This window comes from Parasteatoda tepidariorum, chromosome 8 (genome assembly GCF_043381705.1).
Source record: "Parasteatoda tepidariorum isolate YZ-2023 chromosome 8, CAS_Ptep_4.0, whole genome shotgun sequence".
Lineage (NCBI taxonomy): Eukaryota > Metazoa > Arthropoda > Arachnida > Araneae > Theridiidae > Parasteatoda > Parasteatoda tepidariorum.
Window position 1 is genome coordinate 17,868,844 of NC_092211.1, and position 21,572 is coordinate 17,890,415.

The window sequence follows — 21,572 nt, forward strand, 5'->3', positions numbered from 1 at the left end:
TATTAACAATAGATAAATCTCATTTATCATTTTTATCACAGAATTATTTTATTTATTACATATTTATATACTTTTAGTGAATTCTATCATTTAATAACAATCATTCAATAACAACAATATTTGCTGTTAAAAATGCATGTAACATTCAAATTTGAAGCAATAAAATAATAATCTTTGCAACCGTACATTTATCGATGAAATAAAATTGGGCGGTGATATCCGACATTCATGTGAGCGGGGGCTACCCGAAATCCAATTTTTTTGTAAATTTGTAATTACTCGAGCAATTTTTCACATATAAACTTCTTTCTTTGCGCAAATTAAACTTAAGACTACATACTTTAATGCTGTATGTATAGCAAAAATTATTTTTTTAGTATTAAAATGAAGTTTAATCGGAACATTCAACCAATTTTTCTTAATTTCATGATTACTGTATTCAACATCTTTTCAAAACTATTGTTTACCATGTTACCAGCTGCTTAAATACTTGAAACTTTGAAAATAATCTTTTTTTAATATAACAATTAATGTCCGATGGCCCATTGACTTGAAAAAATATTCCATACATATGAAATTGACGGTGGTCGGGGATATTTGACTCTCCCCTAACTATATGCATTTTACTTAAAATGCCAGAGAATCTTCAGGTTTGACCACCCAAATCCTTGAGGAAAAAAATATCAAAAATAAAGATACACGTTTCCAATAGTTTTACATAGCCTGAAAATATTATCAAAATCAAAAATGTCAATTATTCAACCTTGCCAGATTTTTTTTGTGAGTAAACTGACCCTTAGTTCTTCCACTACTTACCAGATTTCAAAATTGCTGGTCAGTACTTAAAAACATTTTTGTTTTTTCTCAATAAATGTAAGATTTTGACCTCTACCGTTCATTGCTTTTTCCTTGCATTAATTTTGTAACCTTGAAACCATTGTTTTACTATAAACATCATTATTTTTAATGTAATTGAACCGTGCAGATTCAATGGTTCGAGCTTCAGTAACTGAACTGTCGTTTTGAAGAACATGAGTTCAATCCCTGGTGGCGGTCAGGAGCCCACCCAGTTTCAGATCAATGAATAGAAGTAAAGGCAAGCCGATGCACGGTGCTCGCCATCATATCGATCATCTAGTTCCGGAGTCTTAGTTTCTATCACTCTCTGGTCTACAACGGGCTGTTGCGGGAATGCTTTGATTTTTTATAATGAATGCGAAATTTTGAAAAAAAAAATTGCGTATAAATACAGAAAATCTATCATTAAATTTTAAAAGTGTTATAATTTCTATACATTTTTCACGATTTCAATGGTCTACGTTGATCTGTAAAAAGGAAATTGAGTCTATCGAGCAACTTTTGACAGCAGTCTTTATTTAGTAATAGTTTTTATGGATAGTGCTTTCCTATTGTAAACGCCATTATGATATAACTAGAGAAAAAGAAAGAGAATAATGAAACTACGAAGATTTTAGTATATTCAGCAACTTTTGACAGCAGTCTTTATTTAGTAATAGTTTTTATGGATAGTGCTTTCCTATTGTAAACGCCATTATGATATAACGAGAGAAAAAGAAAGAGAATAATGAAACTGTACGAAGACTTGAGTATATTGAGCAACTTTTAACCGCAGTCTTCATTTTTTAATAGTTTTTATGGATAGTGCTTTCCTATTGTAAACGCCATTATGATATAACGAGAGAAAAAGAAGGAGAATAATGAAACTGCACGAAGATTGAGTCAATTGAGCAACTTTTAACCGCAATCGTTATTTATTAACCTCTTAATGATCGGTTAATTTTCAAGAAAACGGTCATAACGGTGCCTTTTTTTATCCCTGAAAATTATATAAAAATATGTGTATGAGCAATATATATATTCATTTTTAATTTTTATTTGTTTTTGCTTGAAACTTTAAAAAATTAAATTTTTAGGAAAAGTCAACATTCAGGGTTACTATGACTTAATGTTGGTTTTCCAGCAAGCAAGGAAAATCTCAAAAATGTTTTTTTTTTATTTAAAAAAAAATTCTTATTAAACTTACGTATAATATAAATAAAGATTAGTAATTTTTTCTTGTGTGATAAATTTCAAAGCAAGAGATACAGAGGCCAATGTCACAATCTGGACAGCAGTACCGAGTTTCCATCCTACATCTCTTATTGTTTTCATCTCTTCCACAATTGACTTTAAAATATCCTGGTGCTGCCATCTGGTGTGTAAAATGAGAAATAAAATGTTTTCCGGGCAAAAGAAATGAATTAGTTTCATTCCTATTGGCGCGTTACTACCGAACACTCCAGTCCATCAATATCACGGGAGCGAGAAATAGAGGGCGAAACCTCACCCCGTCATTTTCACGGGAACAAGAAGGAAGGGGTTAGTAGTTTTTATGAATAGTGCTTTACTATTGTAATTTATTGATATTCCTATTGTAATTTATTGATATTCCTATTGTAATTTTCCTATTGTAATATATTGTTATTTATTAATATATTTTTAAGGATAGTTCCTTAGTATTGTAAACGACAGTATGATATAACGCGTGAATAAATGAATGATAAAACGAGGGGTAAAAAAGGAATAAAAATGTACAAATTATCTAATCACAACTATTCACAACTATGTACTTTTGTTTGTAACAGTTCACAACTATGTACTTTTTCACTGATAAATAAATAAATCTATCAAAAGTAACGCACACAACGCTTATTTAGAATGAAAAGATATCACTTCAAAACTATCTAAATGTTTTAATGAGAATAAATTTAATAGCAATTTTTTTTAATCAGTCCTATAAATGATATCTCAACTCGAAAAGATGTATTAAAAAAAGGCAGCTTCGTATTTCTTTTCTCTTAAGAAACTGATATTTTGTTGCCCATTTTATTTTTCCATATTTTATTTATTGAAAATTGATTTATACCTGGAAGGGGTCATTTACAAAAATAGGAATTTCATCTCTCCTTAAACGCAGATTGATGATGCGGAAGATGAATCGGATGGCCATCGGTCATCCATCATCATTTTTTTCCTATTCCATTCTATTGTTGTCTCCGATATCCATAGAACTTTATAAGGCAGTACTTGAAAGGTAGTATTCATATATTTCTGTATTCGAAATGATGCTAGGTTTGTATTGTTATTTTTTCCCTGCTATTATTTTGTTTCTCTTCGAATTCAACATAAACTCAGTTGCAAAATTCAACACTCTGACATTTAGCTTTAATAAAAAATATTATTATGCTGTTTCAGAGAGAAAAGAAATAGATCTGCACAGTTCCAGTTGTAAGAATACAAAACAACAAGCTTGCAACTCTAGTCTGTCAATTCTAAATTGTTTTCCCATAGGAGTGAACTTTTCCATATCGTTTGCAGGTGGAGGAAGGTGAGGGGAAGCATGTCGACATTTTTTTTCTGAAACATATACAGCAGCAAATCGAAAAATAATTGAAATCGAAAAATAAAATATTACCTTTCTAACAACGAAAGGCATTTAAAAGCATTTCTACGTGTCACGATTGGCATTTTTTATATTAATTTTTATTTTATGTTATTATATTCACTTATATTTCTTTTTTTACTCCGGGGTGACTCCCTTAAATTACCCTCACTAGGACCCTTAAATTTTTTTTAAACATCAGTATACGAAATACGGGATAATACATGGTAATAGAACAACGGGCAATGATACTTTAACTTACGAAAAAAAACATTCTAATGAATGTCGATCAAATGTATACCGGGTAATGAGATTTTACCTTAAAAATGCATCAGTAGTAGAATACGCTGCATTTCTTATCTTTCTAAAACTGCAAATGAAAGAAAACAATCAACTCTCCATGGGAAGGAAGCTTAGATTTAAAGGACTTGCGCTGCAAGCTTCTGATGCAAACTTGCGGGTCAAGTTAGTTAAGCTGCAAGCATTTGGAAAATATAATGGTTGTTGAAAGGTTGCCATTTTAACTCTTAAATGGTTTCTCCGATTTTTTTTTTACTGAGAAAAAAATAAAAAATGAAATGTTACGGATTGAGTGATTTAAAGTCAAGCAAAATTGTTAAATGTTACAGGGAAAACAAAATCATCAAAATTAATGAATTATATATCGTTGAATCTTACTATTAGTCATTTAGGTAAGTTTAAAAACGTTAAAAATGAATTAGATTTGAAATTTGTTTTATTTTCAAAAAACTGAGACTTTTCTTTAGTTACACTTGGCGTCATTTGCATACTCATTATCGAGACGCTGGCTAAAAAGAAGAAAGCAGTTCCGTTAGTCTGTTACGAACGCACTGTATACTTGCAATATACTTAAATTATTAGTTATGAAAATAGCTTAAGTTTTTAAGACTCAGACAACGAAGGAATGTTAAGAACAACCATATGAAAAAAAGAGAAAACGAAACGTTTAATGATATATTTTACGAGTTTTACAAATGCAAATATTTTCAGATTTTTAAGTTTCTGACTTTGTTTATGCTGTGCCGAGGGTGAAGATAATAATATTACTGTTAAAGGGGCTGGAAGCTAAACATTTTTTTTAATCCGTTGTAGAAAACAAATTTCTAAAAACACTTTTATAATTTTCATTTATTTGTATATATTTTTTACAGTTATGATTTTTAAAGGAATGCCAGCTGAAGTATTGAACTGATCGTTAAAGTAAAGCGTCACTGACAGCAGGCAGTGTACGGGTGTATGACCAATTTGATTAGCATGTAAAGAGACCGAGAGAGTGTGGTATTGGCTCAAGTTAAACTTTTCTACCGTAAAGTGTTAGACCTTATGCGCAGGTCGTTGGGCCACCAAAGAAGCTGAGCCATCTGCTCCACAAAGGATTGAAATTGTGCTTCCCAGACCATCGCCAATAGCTTTTTGTGCACCTCTAGTGTGCGGTGTAAATAAACTGCTACTAAAATGGATAATAATAACATGCATGTGTAATGTGAATACGAAATAGCGGAATCCAGAATCTTCAATATATACCATAATGCTCAAGTTGAAGTCTACGTAAAATGTTATTGATCACATGTAGGTGAAATGTGAATACGAAATATAACGGAATTCAGAATCTTCAATATATACCGTAATGTCCAAGTTGAAGTCCACGTATAATGACCTTGATCAAATGTAGGTGGAATGTGAATACGAAATAACGGAATTCAGAATCTTCAATATATACCATAATGTTTAAGTTGAAATCTATGTAAAATAACTTTGATCACAAGTAGGTGGAATGTAAATATGAAATAACGGAATCCAGAAACTTCAGTATATACCATAATGCTCAAGTTGAAGTCTCTGTAAAATTACCTTGATCACATGTAGGTGGAATGCAAATATGAAATAATGGAATTAAGAATCTTCAATATATACCATAATGTCCAAGTTGAAGTCTACGTAAAATGATATTGATCACACGTAGGTGAAATGTGAATACGAAATAACGGAATCCGAATCTTCAATATATACCATGGTATAAAATAGCGGAATCCAGAATCTTCAATATATACTGTAATGTTCAAGTTGAAGTCTACGTAAAATGACCTTTAAAGTTAAGCCTACTAATACACATCGTCAATCTTAGCTATTCTAACCTAGAAAAAAGTCATGGGACCATACATTAATCCTTGGTTGCGCTTTAAATGGATCGAGAATTTTATCATCTCCATAAAATAACGAATGTACTATAATTAGAGTTTTAATATTGCTGATTTTTCTGTTAAATATCGTGTTCTGATGAGTTGGATCTGTCTCGATTCTTTTCGGATGGCAGAGATGTTTTAGTGGATTTCAGATAATTTATCACAGTTTAAACACAGTTTCCTGGTAACCTTGCTTCAGATGTTTGTACGGTTGCCAGAGTTGGCGCCGCATCGCTGCTCGCGTATTTTTTTTATTACGCGGGCGGTGACAAGGCGCCAAGCCTGACGAACTGCTCACTTGATCTTAGACAGATGATGATCCTGGTTCTCCAAAGCAGTCTCACTTCATCAAGTTTATCCAAGATTGTTTTAATTTTTTTAATAAATATTTTCAAACATTTACTCTTTTTTTGAAATATTGATTGTGACTAACTATTTCTTTAAAGGCATCAATCAATAGTAAGTAAAATATTAATAAATGAAACTGCGGATATAAAGGTAAATGAAAAGGCATCAAAGTCGTTGGTACAGATAGGGTAGCTGGTAACGTTTAAATCACTGATAAAGTTCTTGGAAAAGTTAGCAAGCATATTTCATAGAAAGATTCAAATTACTACAGACACTGTAATAGTCACCGCCTAATTAACCAGCTTGCCTCCAACAAGCTTTTTTTATAGCTAGTATGTTGTTCTTGTTCCCAATGCCACTTGCCAATACCAGCAAGCCTGCTTGGTGAAACCTAATTAATTTAAAGCAGAGGATGCGTTTCTTGTTTTCAGTTGCGCCATCTATGGCCAAGATTAAGACTTCAGCCACACACACGTCACATCCTGTTTATAGAGTGAACCCATTCATACCTACATTCCTTCATCCACAGATCGTAATTTTGACCTGAACCAGAGAACGATCAATCTCCAATTCAGTACCCCCGGAAGTATGATTTGTGATTGATACATTGTGACCCAATAGATTTAACTTGCACCAGTCACCATTTATTACACGGGAAGTCTTCGGCCTGCAGGATCGAACTTACAGTTTAAAAGAGCATTTGACATAAAGAGGATTCACATAAAAAATAATAATAAAAATTATTAACGACATGAATCATTCTCAAAGATCACTCAACATAAGTAAAAGATGATAATTCAAGAAATCAAGACACATCTTAAGTTACATGCAAAAACGGGAAATGTTATTTTCTTATAATTATTTCGTACTATCGGTCGAGGGATTTTTTAGGTAACGTTAATCATAGAAAAAAAAACTTACAATTTTAACTCTAGTATTCCATAATCTAAATTTAGAACTAAAAGGCCGGATGTGAATTATGAATTGTGAGGATGCGTTTTCACAAACTTGAGCACTAAGGAATTGTTAGGTCAACTCAATGGATGGGACACACATCAACTGGTTTCAGGGGACAATCTCGATCCAACATAAACATTCCACTAGCGATGAGGTACATGTAGTTGACGATGGGATGAGGAATCCTTCCTTTCCTTCTACGCTTTTTTCACCGCCGATAAGCAATTTTTCCCTCGGTGGGTGATGGGATGCATAAGTAAACTGCGTAAGTTTCCTCCGCAAGCAACTATCCTGTTTGGCTTGAAATAACAGGGCTACATTCCTGCTATCATTGGTAACAATTAGCTTAAATAAGTCAGTCGTGAGCCAATTATTCCTTCATTAGTTTTATTTACGGGCAGGCTGGTGGCTATAACATTTCACATCCACTCTCCACAAGGGAGGGGCTGGACAAAACTCCGAATGGTTCCGGCAGATCTTACAATGAATACATGATACAGCAAGAGTAATGCGAAAACAATCGTTCCCGCATTAAATACTAACAGAGAATGATGTAAACAGGCTCAAGTTGTACATACCTTGTAACTCTACGCATAATCGATAATCATTTAATGCTTTCTAATATGAAAGTGAAAGAGGGACAAGATTCCAAAAATAACTCCTCCTTTGAAATATAAATCCAATTATAATTCAATGGTATGTTTTCATCCTTGAAGTCCCAAAATAGAATTTCTCCACCTATTCTTCACCAAAGACATTTTATGAAAACGAAAAAGTTTTAATGGTTTTATTAATACAAAAAAGTATTTATAATTTTTGTATTACATACATATAAAATTAGATTTATACGTAGCCTTATGAAAGTTTTGGAATTACGCTTCAAAAAGTTATTCGAACTTCAAAAAGTTCTTCTCTCTCGTAAAATCTTCAGTGATTACAATATATTCCTAGTGAGTATCTTCAAATTCCCTCTTAAGCTTTTAAAAAAGAATGTAAATCCTAATCTTTAAAATTTCTGAAATGTAATATTTGAACACCCAAATAAGATTTAAGATGGAAATTCAGCTTATCGTCTGAGAAGAAAAAATATATATTCCGGATGATAGCTTTCGTACAGAGTTCTTCAGTGATCCTTCGATTTAGTTAACATCGAAGAAAATATTCTTAAAAGTTGAATATTTTCATATCCAAATATTTCAAAAAGGAGCGTGGAAAAAAATGATTTTTAAAGTCCATAAAAATTTTCTGATGCAGCTAGTGCATTTTTAAAATGGATGCATTGCCTATGTTTGTAGAGTTGGAATGTCGTACTAAAAGTACTTTTTAAAGTACTTTTAAGAGAAGGGGAACAGTACTCAAGCTGTATAAGATATGAACAATATTTTATTCAAGAAATTCTAGAATAGAAAATAAATAGTAAATATATAAAAATAAAGATAATGGTCACATCATATATTCTAATTTTAAAAGTTTTATGTTTTTATTGTTGATATATTCAATCTGTTTTAAACATTTACACCCATTAAAAATTTGGTTGCCAACTTAAAATGCAATTTAATTCGTTTATAATCGTTTACTATATGTTAAAAAAAATTTTATTAAAACTTTCAATGCTTATTCTTCAACAAAAAAATCAGATTAATGCATGTAATAGGTAATTTATTTTGCTCCATGTATCATAAAGTAAGTATGTTCAAAATGTAGAGAAAACATGGAAAAAAATACAGAACAATGAAAAAAGGGGGGAAAAGAAAAATAATATTAAAGATAGAAGTAAGAAGAAACCGGAAAAAAATTAAAGGAAATAAAAAATTTAAAAAAATTCCGAAAAAACAGGGGGGGGAATGAAAAAAATCTGGAAAATAAAACATAAAATCTTTTCATCAACTCACACGATTATATCCGCAAAAAAGAGCGCTCTCTAATATTGTGTCAATACAGCCAAAGAAATATCAAAATATATATACATTCTTTTTGATAAAGAATAATAGTTTAAAGAAATAATTAATGTAAGCATCTACTCTACGGTGAAAAAAATCTATTCTAAATTTATTAGAATTGAGTTCAGAAACGTTAAATTCCGATTATTAGATCAAACGTTATTCCCGGTGGTCCTTTTTTTTGCGTACTGTGCATGCGCGTAAAATGTAAGAAAATTCTGAGAACAAAAAACAAATAATTCGAAAATTAATTTTATTTTTTAAAATATATAATTTAGAAAAAAAAGGTAAAATATTCAGTGAAAAGCAAAAATTTATTTTAGTTTCGACCATCAGCATACGAAAAAAGTACTATAACTTCATTTCTAAAAATCAGAGGTCAAACTTCTCAAGTGTTTAGGAAAGCTAATGAACTAATGTTCAAATGTGGACAAAAATAAATAAGAAATTCTGGTCGAGATTGCCGATTTTTATCCCGCCGTAAGCTTTAATCCATAAAAATAACAAGTGTATAAAAATTTGTTTTACTTCCAATTCCTAAAAGTTGCCAAAAATACATATAAAAATATAATTTGTTTCCATTTATCCACGTTTAGTCTACTTTTGCAATGTAACAAAATATTATTCTTGTCAAAAACATACTTTACGGATCAAAAGCCCATTACTCTATAAGTATTGCACAAGTCAGCAAAAACACGATTTCTTTGGATTTATAAGATATCGAAGCTTGATGTAAGGATTATTAGCTCTAAGTGACTCTAGTTTGATCTGTTAGAGCCTGATGTTATCATTTAAGGACATATAATCCATCCAAAAAGTAAGTAACCATTAATAACTTAATTTATTATTAAATTTTACCAAGGTGTCCTGCCACTGCGGAATTCAGGGGCTTTAGGTTTTCCCCAAAACCTTTAAAATTGCTACAATCAGCTCTTTTAACAACAAATTGTTACAGCTAAATTTTAAAAAAATATTCAAATTTAAGGTTCTATTTTTTTTTCACTGACTAAGTTTTCCAAACTTCGGACTCTACTGGAAAAAATTTAAATTTTGCTCAATTATCGTTTAACTTTCATCTATAATTTTTTAAAGCCCTATTTAATTTTTGTTTGCTGAGAGAGATTGAATATAATTGCGAGAAGTTAAAACCGAAAAACTATTTACGATTTTGTCCTCATTATTATAATTATATAAGTAGACTGAGCACGTTTTGATTAATGTGCTTAAGTGCTGATTTAAATATGTTTACCACGAAATGCTGAGTAATGAGGTTTTATCGCTATGTTACTTTATGACAAAGAGGCAGTTTTTGATAATCAAAATCAAAACCATTATTATGGAAAAAATATACTAAGAAAAGGTGATAAAAAAATATTGCTTGTTAAATATTTTTAAATTCGTGATAAAGAATTACAGGTAAACAATACACTGCAAAAAGAATCCGTTTTTTCTTCAGATTTTCTCTGTTTTCATTTCTAATCATTAAAGGTTTAAGATCGCCAGTTTAAATTCTAATTTAGCTACGCTGTTTTGCCAACTACACGATAGCTCTACATTTTTTTTTCAAATAATTTTACGATTATATTCTATACTTGCTTTAATTTTTCAGAAATTATTTAATCGTTTCGAACATCGACTTTATATTGTCAAATTAATACTCTACTTGATTAGTATATCGCTTTAGATATAAATTTTTCACCAGACATTTTCATACAGGTGAGCCTCTATACTTTTAAATGCTTTTATACTTAAATATTATTTTAATTGAACAAGACTTGAGATAAAAACAATTTAAGATTTTTCTTCATAAGGAGATACGAGGAGCCACGATGGCTTAGGGAATTGAGCCTTCCAATGAGGTGAACCGGGCTCGAATCCCAGCGATATTTGGTCGATGCGAAATCCGCATCCAGCTTCTACCGACCACAATGCTGACGTAAAATATCCTCAGTGGTAGACAGATCATGGGCTAGAGTCCCCTTGCTGTCAGGCTGATTGTGGAAGGTTTTAAGTGGTTTTCCTCATCACGTGACGCAAATGCAGGCTAGCTCCATCGAAAAGTCCTCCTCGAAGACAAATTTCTCCCAATACTTGATCAAGGAGCTCCCTTGACTTCTGAATTGGGTTCAAAATTACAAGGATACGAAGTTGAACATTAGTAGTCGCAAACCCAAAAAACTGTATGTCGACTGCTCAAAGACGGTTATACAGTAAATTAAAATGCTATACTAGAACTTCTTCGGCAGCTCAAGGAACAGATCGTTCGCCTTTCAATGAGGTGTCCCAGGTTCGAATTGTCGTACAAATGATTCTCACAATGATAATAAAGTAACTTTATAAAGTATTTGTCAAAATAACAGTACTTATCTGCTGAAAAATCAAGCTTCTGTTTTTAAATAACAGTATTTTTTTGAACTAAACGGCTTGCACTGGCACAACAGCAGACAGTTATTTTCGATAAATTTAAGACATTTTTTTACAGTGCATGTTTGTAACTTCCATTACTTTTATTTTAATGATAATTAAAGAAAGCAAGATCTGCTTGTGGAAAACTTGATCGTAATACGTAATAATCTTTTTAATGCTTCAACTACCCATTTCTTTATTATATGATTACGTCAATGTTCATAATACGTAACGGCAATAGGATATCTGCAAGTGAAATAGTGTCGGTATCTCGATCCGGATTGGTTGTTGAAACGCGGCATTTATTTAAGCTGGCATTTGTACTTCCTGGTCTATTTCGAGTAAGCCAAGACCATCAAGTATCAATTCTCCTAAGTGACACATTCTATTTTCTATCTAAAAGATTCTTTCACAAAGATTTCAATTCTTTAACCGTATATTTCTTAACTAACACAAAGACAGGCATGAAGCCATGTAGAACATAAACTAATTATGCATCGAAGTTGCCAGGTACACACAACAAAAATCTATCACGGTTACAATAAAATAGATACACAAATAATAAATGTAGAAGAGAAGGAATTTTATTTCAATAAATTCGATGTGTGATACGACACTGCATTTAATTTACTTCCCATTAGTTAACATTCTAACTTATGTGGAGAAACTTAGCTCAACTTCAACACAACATTTTGCTTATAAACGATCAACTGACGTCATAGGTCATATGTGTGGGTATCTGTGGTCTTCTTCTTCTTCTTAAAGAGCAAGTACCCAATCGGGAAATGTTTTTGTATCATAACATCTTATTAAATCTGGTCCCGCAGTGGACTAATCGTTAAGACACGGTTCACAGCAGATCACCGAAGTCAAGCATCACTGACTGCGGTCAGTGTGCGGGTGGGTGACCACTCGGGTCAGTCTGCATAGGGACCGAGGGTGTGCGGTATGGGTCCTCGTTAAACTGTTCCACCGTAAAGTGCTCGACTTCGCGTGGAGGTCGTTGGGCTACGAAGCGGGGTTGCCATCTTCTCTGCAGAGGATCGAAATTGTGATGGCATGTCTACGGATCATCCTCAGGGATATTTCCCAGACCATCGCCAATAGCCCATTGCGCAGCTCTAGTGCGACGTAAATGAACTACAACAACAATAACTTATTAAATCTGAAACTGACGCATCTGTAAAGAAAACTTGACTGCACGTTACTTGACAGCACTTGACGTTGACACGTTATTATACACGTTGCTTGAGATAGGACAGCGACATACTATTTATAAATACCATATCATTTCACGTAATTTTGACGTTTCAAAGTTAGTAACTGATACAGTTACTCTTGACGCTTGATCACTTACACTCAAAAATTGCGATTAAAAAAAAACTCATACAAACACCCAGATAAAGTAAATATGAAAATAAATGAGTTAACTTACCCTGATTGTAGTTTTTTCAATTGATCTCTTCTTCTGAGTTTGATAGCTCTGTGTCGAAGGGCACAAATGAGGGCAAAAACAACGATTGGAAATCCAATCACTGATGATAAAATCGGTATGACCACTGGACGGGGGTCCAAAGACACTGAAACAGATGAAACATATATTTCAATCTCCACATAGTCCAAAACTGAAGAATTACATACTTTTATATAAATTTATTGTATTAACTCTTTTTAGCTATCGAATTTGAAGAGGTAAGGAATGTTTAACCCTTTCCTTCTCGCTCCCGTGAAAATGACGGGCTGAGGTTTCGCCCTCTATTTCTCGCTCCCGTGATATTTCTGAGCTGGAGTGTTTGGTGGTAACGCTCCAATGAGAATAAAACTAATTCATTTCTTTTGCCCGGAAAACATTTTATTTCTCATTTTACACACCAGATGGCAGTACCAGGATATTTTTAAGGTAATTGTAGATAGTTAGTTTATTTTAAACTTGATATCAGCACTAATCAAATACGTGTATTTGAGATATGTTAACAAAATAGGCACTTTTATAGCCGTTTGCTTGAAAATTTACCGATCGTTATGGGGTTAATGCAGAAAATTATAGAGGTAAGTTAGGCAAGCTCGAGCGAAGCCTCTTGGTTTTGCTCGCAATAGAAATTTAAATCGTTACTTTGGTAAGGATTTCACACTTGGATAAGAATATACTTAGATTTAAATTGAAATCTAAGAATGATTTTTTAATATTTGCTTAGTTTTTTTTCTTCATAACCGTTGTTAAACATCCGAAGGCTTTTTGACGGAATTAACCCGTATTTGGATTACATGGAGAGGAAGATCTCGAGAACATCCTACGATTAGCCCGACTGCAAAGGTACTCCAACCCATGATCCAACTACCACTGAGGATATTTCACGTCAGCACTGCGGTTGGTGCAAGTCAGATGCGGATCCGTGTACTGTAACTTATTACATTCTTAAAAATTGGAACACAAGCGTTGTTCTTTATCACAAAACTGCAGCTGTACTTTGTATTATTATTATTCAGTATTTTTAGAATTGTCATAAAGAACGTTGGCTGTTGTTGAAGAAACCTTAATCTACAATCATGAATAACGATGAAGAGCTCACAACAGTTATAAGAATAAAATATTATTCGATGAAGAGGATGTTTTCAAACGGCGACAGAGGCAGTAAGTCTGTTTTCACAGTATTTTTTGTTTGCATTGTACTGTGGTATTTATGTCGGACACGCAAGCTGGAAAATCTGGCTGTTTGAATGTCCTTTTTATTTCAAGCCTACAATTAATGAGCCTGCAATCCTCGTTGTAATAAGACTAAGCAAATTCAACCTTACATTTTCTATTCAGCTGATCAGGGGAATGGGCTGATTGCAGAAAATCTAGAAATGCTAGACTTAAAGACTTAATTAAAAAACGTACTTAAAACTATAATATAATATAATGTAATGTAATGTAATGTAATGTAATGTAATGTAACGTAATGTAATGTANAATTAATCTGTAGTGTGTTTTTAGAATGTATGACGTATGAGGGTCATTAATATATAGATAGATATTTCTCTTACACGGCGAAAAAAAAAAGCCTCATTACAACTCCCCGAATGGCAACGCTATAAAATCGACCAATGATTGCCCCTAAAATGTCACATGCCAAATCTAGCTGAGGTGTCTCAACATACAGTGCTTTTAAAAACGGAAACTGAAATAACCAGAGAGAACATTCTCACCAAATGTCAGCTATCATACTATCAGCTGCAGCAATCTCATACTATTAAGCTAGGCAGAAGTGAGTAGTTTTTGTCCATAGATCTCTATTTTAGTATTTTGTCGAAAGCGCTTTTTTTCACGAATTTATATACTACAAATTTATTTGACGATTAATTATAGCCAAAATTTTAACCTTTTTAAAGAGATATCAGTTTTAAAAATTTTTTCTTAAGATTTTATACTATAGCACATTTATATTAGGTTTAACGAATTACATGTCATTTATTTGAATTCAAATTTATTTTAATGACTTAGTATTTACTAAAAAGATGTAATTTTTCTTTTTAAATAAAAAGTTGTTATATGGATTTGAGTGATTGTTTTGAATTCTTAGAATTTTGTGCATTTGCAATGTACCTAAGTTAGTAGCGAGCGAAGAGAGCTTGGTTTGCGATGCAAACCATATAAGATTGCGTAGCAATTTTCGGGGGTTGGCGAGCATTAGCGAGCAGCGAGTGCAGCCCTCTAGTATAATACATAACATAACATAACATAACATAACATAACATAACATAACATAACATAACATAATATAATATAATAATATATTATATTATATTTTATTTACATATTTACATTATATATTTATATTTTATATAGTAAATTATATTGCATACAATCATTGGTAAAAAAAGTAATAAAAGTAAGTAAAAGATAATCGCTGTTTGTGCTTTTCACTAAATAGAATAAATGTCATCCCATTAATCTATTAGAAACAAAGAAAATCCATTTAACCAACAACTTTCTTTAACTGTACTTGTTAAGAAAGAATGAAATATTTCTTTTTGCAGACGACCGAATTTTGCGGTTAAGAGTCTCAACTCAACTCATAAAACATTCTGCCAAGTCTCAAAAAGGCCTCAAATTTCTATTAACTTGCACCCCAATACTCTTTAATATTGATCACTCTCCACTATCTATGGAACTCTCATCGTATTTCCCGAAAATGGCTATTTGTGATTTATCGGAAAAAGCAAGGAATAAACTAAGGCGATGATATGCTGAAAAGGAACGATATTATATCTTTGTTTTCTTTGGTGTTCATGCTTATAGCTTGCGCATATGTTGAACTCATCTATATTGCTGGTTTTTTTTTTCTTCCTCTTAAGACATTGCTTCTTTAAATGAATTTCTTTTATTGTTGGTTGAAAATTAAATTTAGATGTTTAGCTGGCAGATTTAAATACATTTAATCAAAAATAGTTTTTTCTTTGTTTTTCTTAATTTATTTCACTATTTTCAGGTTCTTTTTTTCATACTCATTCTGATTTTTTTTTAGAATACATGAATGAACATTGCAATAATGCGTTGGATTCACTTCTTTATTTGTTTTACCTTTCATTTCTTTTGAAAATTTTGTAAATCTTAATAAATAAAAAAACTTTTGAACAAAATAATATCAGAACTGTATACATTTGAAAGCGTAAGAATAAAAGAAGCCGGAAACGTTATATAAAACTGATGATTCATTATCCATCTTATTGAAAGGAACATTAAAATCTTCAAAATGATTCAAATGACAAAAAAAATCAGAAATGCTTCCTACTTTCTTCTCGCAAACAAACTACACTAATGGTGAATGTTCATTGTAAAATTTTATAACAAATGTCAAAATTCAGCATGCACGCTGGTGGTCAAATTTGAATAATTCACTGTCAAATGTCGACATTTAACATTCACACTGACGGTGAGAATAGATTGTTAAATTCAATGACAAACATCAAAATTCAGCAGGCGGAATCGTAGTCAACTTTGAATAAAAAAAATTTGCTGACAAGTGTCGACATTCAGTGTGCACATAAATGGTGAAAGTTACTTTAAAAATTTAAAGACATTTATCAACATTCAAGAATAAGTAGGGTGCTGGCTACAAAATTTAACGGTAAATGGCATAATTGAGCATGTACATGAAGTATGAAATTTAAAAGAAATTCCCTGACAAGTGCATACATTCAATATGCATGATTAAATATAAAATTCAACATCAAATGTCAATATTCAGCACGCGCACGAATGGTTAAAGTTAAGTAAAAAAAAATCATTGAAGGACTTCAACATTCAGCTACTACACAAACAGAGAATGTAGAAAACAAATTTTTTTATTTTGACATTATTTCTCCCTTTTGAACTCTATCAACAGTGCATGTTGAATGTCGTTATTTGTCGTGGCAAGTATTAGGAAAATTAAAAAGTGTTTTTTGTTAAACGCTCACAATCAGTACATACTGCTGAATATAAACATATCTTCGCCTTAAAGTGACATACCAAATGTAAGAAATCTATAAAATAAATAAAATAATAAAACAAAAAAAAAATAATTAAGCAATTACAAGAAGGCACTGTTTAATGTTGACTTTTACTAATTTTCTTTCACACCGAAAAATATCCGAAATTTTAACAGTAATAAAGCACAAATTAAAATACCTAATTTTCACTTTGCACTTCATTATTGAATTAAATGTAATGTTAAAAATAGATAAAGAAAAGTATAAATTAAAATACTTAAAGACAAATATTAACCACGTATTTAAAATTTTACATTGTTTTTGTTTGTTTTTAGCTTACCCTTCCTTCATATTGATAGTAATTTCATTTTAAGTAAACTCAATAAACAATTTTCATCAGCAACTTAGAATAAGTAATTTTTAGAGCTTAAATTGTTTTTCGTATAACAGCATCCTTTTTCAGCTTTACTTGTTTACCATCAAATGCATCGTCAGAATTGCGCGTTAGAACATTTTACTCTCAAAAATTTGCTGAACGTAATTAAATTTTGTTTCAATTTTCTTTTCTCCGGAGTTTATTAAATTAGTTTACAGATTAAAATGGAAAACAATTTAATATTCCTTTATTTCAAAGTGAATATTAACAAAAGTTTATAATATATAATGTATTCTGTTGAAGCTTAATGTCTAGAAATAATATACACTTTGGCTTGAAAAGTTTTAAAAAATAACTTAGTTATTAATAAAGCTAATCGATTTAATATTGTTTGCAAATAACAGTTTTAGAAAAAGTTGTTCTTTTCAAACTACAACATTTTATATAAAGTTATAGAAGTTTCAAATGAGTTAGAACTAGAATTTTTGATAAATAAGAAAAAATTTCGGTTTAGAAACTGATATATTTTATAGTAGTATACATTCTTTTTATAATTATTTGGAAAGAGACATTTCAATATATAATTCAATATTAGTATAAACCAATTGTTATTACTAATTGAGAAAAGTTGTTTTAAAAATAGTTAAAGGGCATTTAGCAAAATTAATATGAAAATTTGGATTTCATCTACAAAACTTAATATTCCAGGCTTTATAAAAGTTATTTAAAACAAATTTAAAAATATAATAGGTTATGAATGAAGAATTCTTAGTCTTCTTCTTCTTAGGCACTACAGCCGATTATCGGCCAAAGTAGTCTCAGTCAGTATACCCCATCTAGATCTATTCGATGCTACTTTTCTCCATCTGTTAACTCCCAAGTCTTTTGAACATTTCTCTACTCTATCTTACCATCTTATTCTGGGTCATCCTCTTGTTCCTTTTCCCTCTGGTGTTTGGAAAGTTATTTTTTTAACAGGATTTTCATCACTATATCGAAATACATGTCCCAGCTATCTTATTTGAGAAACCTTGATTACTTTTACTATGTTATGTTCTTGGTATTTTGATTGTAATTCATGGTTATAACAAATTATCCTGGTTCCTATTATTCCCTTTTTCCAGTATTAATAAAGAATTATCCTATTATTCCTCTTACTGCTCCAAACATTTTTCTAAATATTTTCTTTCGAAAGTCATCAGTTTCTCTTCGTCTGCTTTGTTAATTGTCCATCATTCGCTGTCATATAAAACTATTGGTCACACTAATGTTTTGTACTACTCTATTTATTTTTGTTTCACAACTTGTGTATTTAGCTTTGAACTGGTTTCTCAGTCCATGATAACATATGCTGGCCATGTTGATTCGATTTCTGATTTCAATTTTCATGTCATTATTATTATTTACCATTTTGCCTGAGCTACCATTGTGCCTGAGCTACTATTTAGCTACTTTTTTGAACTGCCGACCGGCCTGTGTAGGGGGCAGGGAACTGTCCTTACATCAGAAAGGTTCTGGGTTCGAATCCTGGGCAAGGCATGGATGTTCTTTCCCTCTCTGTACTATCTGTCCTCACTGCGGGAGCGACGTTGGCCCACCGAATATGGTGCCCCTGAAAGAGAGGCCAACAAAATCGCCCTTTAATGCCTGAATTGACGGATGTTGGCATTGGAAAAAAGAACTTTTTTGAACTAATATTTATTAATTTTCCGTGGTTGCACATTTGTGATTATGTTTGTTATTGCCATGAATTTAGCTTTTTCATCCTTGACTGACAATCCTATGTCTTTGCTGCTGCCTCGAGTGCACAGAAAGCCTTGTACTGTAGCTGCCCTAGTTCTTCCCATGATATCGATATCGTCCTCAAATTCTAGCAGTATTAATAAGGAAAACCGATTAGAAATAGCCAGTTTATAAAGAAATTATATGTTCCATATCTGCATGAACTAAATAGAATTTGTCGTTCGGAGGAAGTTATGTATTTATGATTAGTATCGTGACAAGTAAGTAATTAGAAATTGTCGGTATATTTTTTACATTAAAATGAGCATAATTAGTTATTAAGTAAGAATAACTGTTTTAAAAAGAGTTATAATTTCATAATAGCCAGAACTAATTATTATTATTGATTAAGAAAAATTGTTTGAGAAACTTTTACATTTTCATTTAATTTCGGAAACAATTTTCTTAACATTTACAATAAGTTTTTAAAAAAATCGATGATTCAGCAAATATAAATTAATAATGTGTGCATATTGCAAACAGAATCTATTAGAAAATTATATTTTTAGTAGAAAGAAAGTAAAAATTAAAAATTATATCCGGATAAAAGATAACGAAACCTCTCATTTATCTAAAGCTTTTAAAAATTAATGTGAATTCAGCGTTTGGTAGCTTATTTTCTAGACGTATATGATAAATAGCTTTACAAGAATTGAAAAAATGTGTTTTAATAAAATCGACATCAGCTGTACTATGAGATATAGACATCCTAATGATTAAATGATTTAATTAAAATTCGTCTTCATTTAATAAGAAGTATTTTGTTTTTGTTTATGGAAAACGAATATCATTAGCATAAATCAAAGCAAAAAATTCACACTAGAAACTTTCTTAAATTTTTCTCCGCATCCATCACAAGAGAAAATAATGGTAAAAAACAGTAAAAAAAATTTTTTCTCTACTTTATTTCGGTAATTTTTCGATTGTGAAAAAGTATAAGCAGATCTCACGCAATTTTCAAATAACAATCATTTTTATGCTTTCTCCCAAATCATTGTGAAATATTCCGTGAACATTTGTGCTCACAGATGCACTTCAACAATTTGTAGAAATTTGATAAAATAAGAAAAAAATATTTTGCTTAATTAGATTAATAAATCTAAGGCTTTTTAAAGAATCCGAAAAAACAATATTACAATTTACAAATTTAAGGGGGCTTATCTTCTTGTAAAGAATGAAGAATAAAAAACTAATGATGCAAAGTTATTTTTTTTGAAGCTTATTCTTAACTAGTAATTTCAAATTTTATATTCTTAACTGTGAAATCTACAGAAAAACTTAATAAAGGAATTATTTTTATTGTACTTTTTTAGGCTCCATCATCGTATACCGCGTGGTCTGTTGTCATCTATTCTGAATTTAATTATATTTTAAGAATCTTTGTCAAAAATGAAGTAAAAAGATTAGGGATTTCAATATTTAGCAAGTTGTTTCAAATTAAAAGCGCCATCGAAATCTGACTAATCAGAAAAGAGGAATGAAAACATTGAAAATTAGTTTGATTGCCTGGGGAAACTTGGAGATGCTTCTAATATTCACCTTTCACATATGAGTCATTATTTTTATCTGCAATCAAACAGGTTTTGATGCATACATAACAGTAAGAGTCTATTTTTGAGTTGAATATATATCAAAACTCTCACAATCAATAACCTGTTTATTTTGGCGGTATATGAACTTAAATGAAATGTGATAGAGAGTGTACTTAAAACAGTGTTTCTCATTTTTGGGATACCGACGTCTTTAACCATGTAATAAAGAATAGTTAGTGTAAGTAAAGAATAGAGAGTGTAAGTATAGTGTAAGTAAAGAATAGAGAGTGTAAGTAAAGTGTAAGTAAAGAATAGAGAGTGTAAGTAAAGTGTAAGTATAGTGTAAGTAAATAATAAAGAGTGTACTTAAAACAGTGTTTCTCATTTTTGGGATACCGACGTCTGTAACCGTCTAGTAAAGAATAGTTTTAAAAATGTTTCTGAAATTGCTTCTGAAAAACAGACTTCGAGTGAAAATTTTGTCAAATTTACAAAATTGTTTTCGCTTGTTTTAGGATATGTCGTTAAAATTCCATTTCGTTTTAAATCACGTTAATCCTGGTGAAATGATTGTCCAAAATAATAAAATATCACAAGGATTGCCGAAAACGAAAAAAAATGAAACTTTCGGTTATTCAACTTCAAAGCTCAACAACATGCATATATTTATGGCAGTTTCTGTTGCCTATACGATTTTATTATTTAATTATATCTTATTAATTTTGAAATGATTGTCAAAAATAATAAAATATCATAAGGATTGCCAAAAACGTAAAAAATAAAACTTTCTGTCATTCAACTTCAAAGCTAAACACCATGCATATATTTATGGCAATTTCAGTTGCCTAATCGATTTATTATTGGTTAAATTAAACTTTATCCTTAAATCTGAAGTTATTTTTTGTTCCATAAACCACTTTGCTGTTAACATACTTTTAATTAACCCTAAGTACAAAAGAACAGAAAACACATCAATGGCATACAATCGGTTAAATTTATCAGCATTAAAATTGAGAGAATAATCTAGTCCGTTGTTATCAGGTATAATCAAAAATAAGTCATTCATTATCAATCAAACACGAGTTTAATTTCACATAACTTAATTCACTAACTTTTAACAAGCTCATTGAA

General features: G+C 31.1%; 1 protein-coding gene across 1 annotated transcript in view; it reads right to left on the reverse strand.

Moving 5' to 3' along the window:
- Positions 1–21,572, reverse strand: part of LOC107454237 (uncharacterized) — a 164,026-nt gene that overhangs the window by 34,933 nt on the left and 107,521 nt on the right. Inside the window, exon 3 of the mRNA XM_043043231.2 lies at positions 12,733–12,877. Coding sequence (XP_042899165.1) covers positions 12,733–12,877 — 145 coding nt within the window. The remainder of the gene's footprint in view (positions 1–12,732; positions 12,878–21,572) is intronic.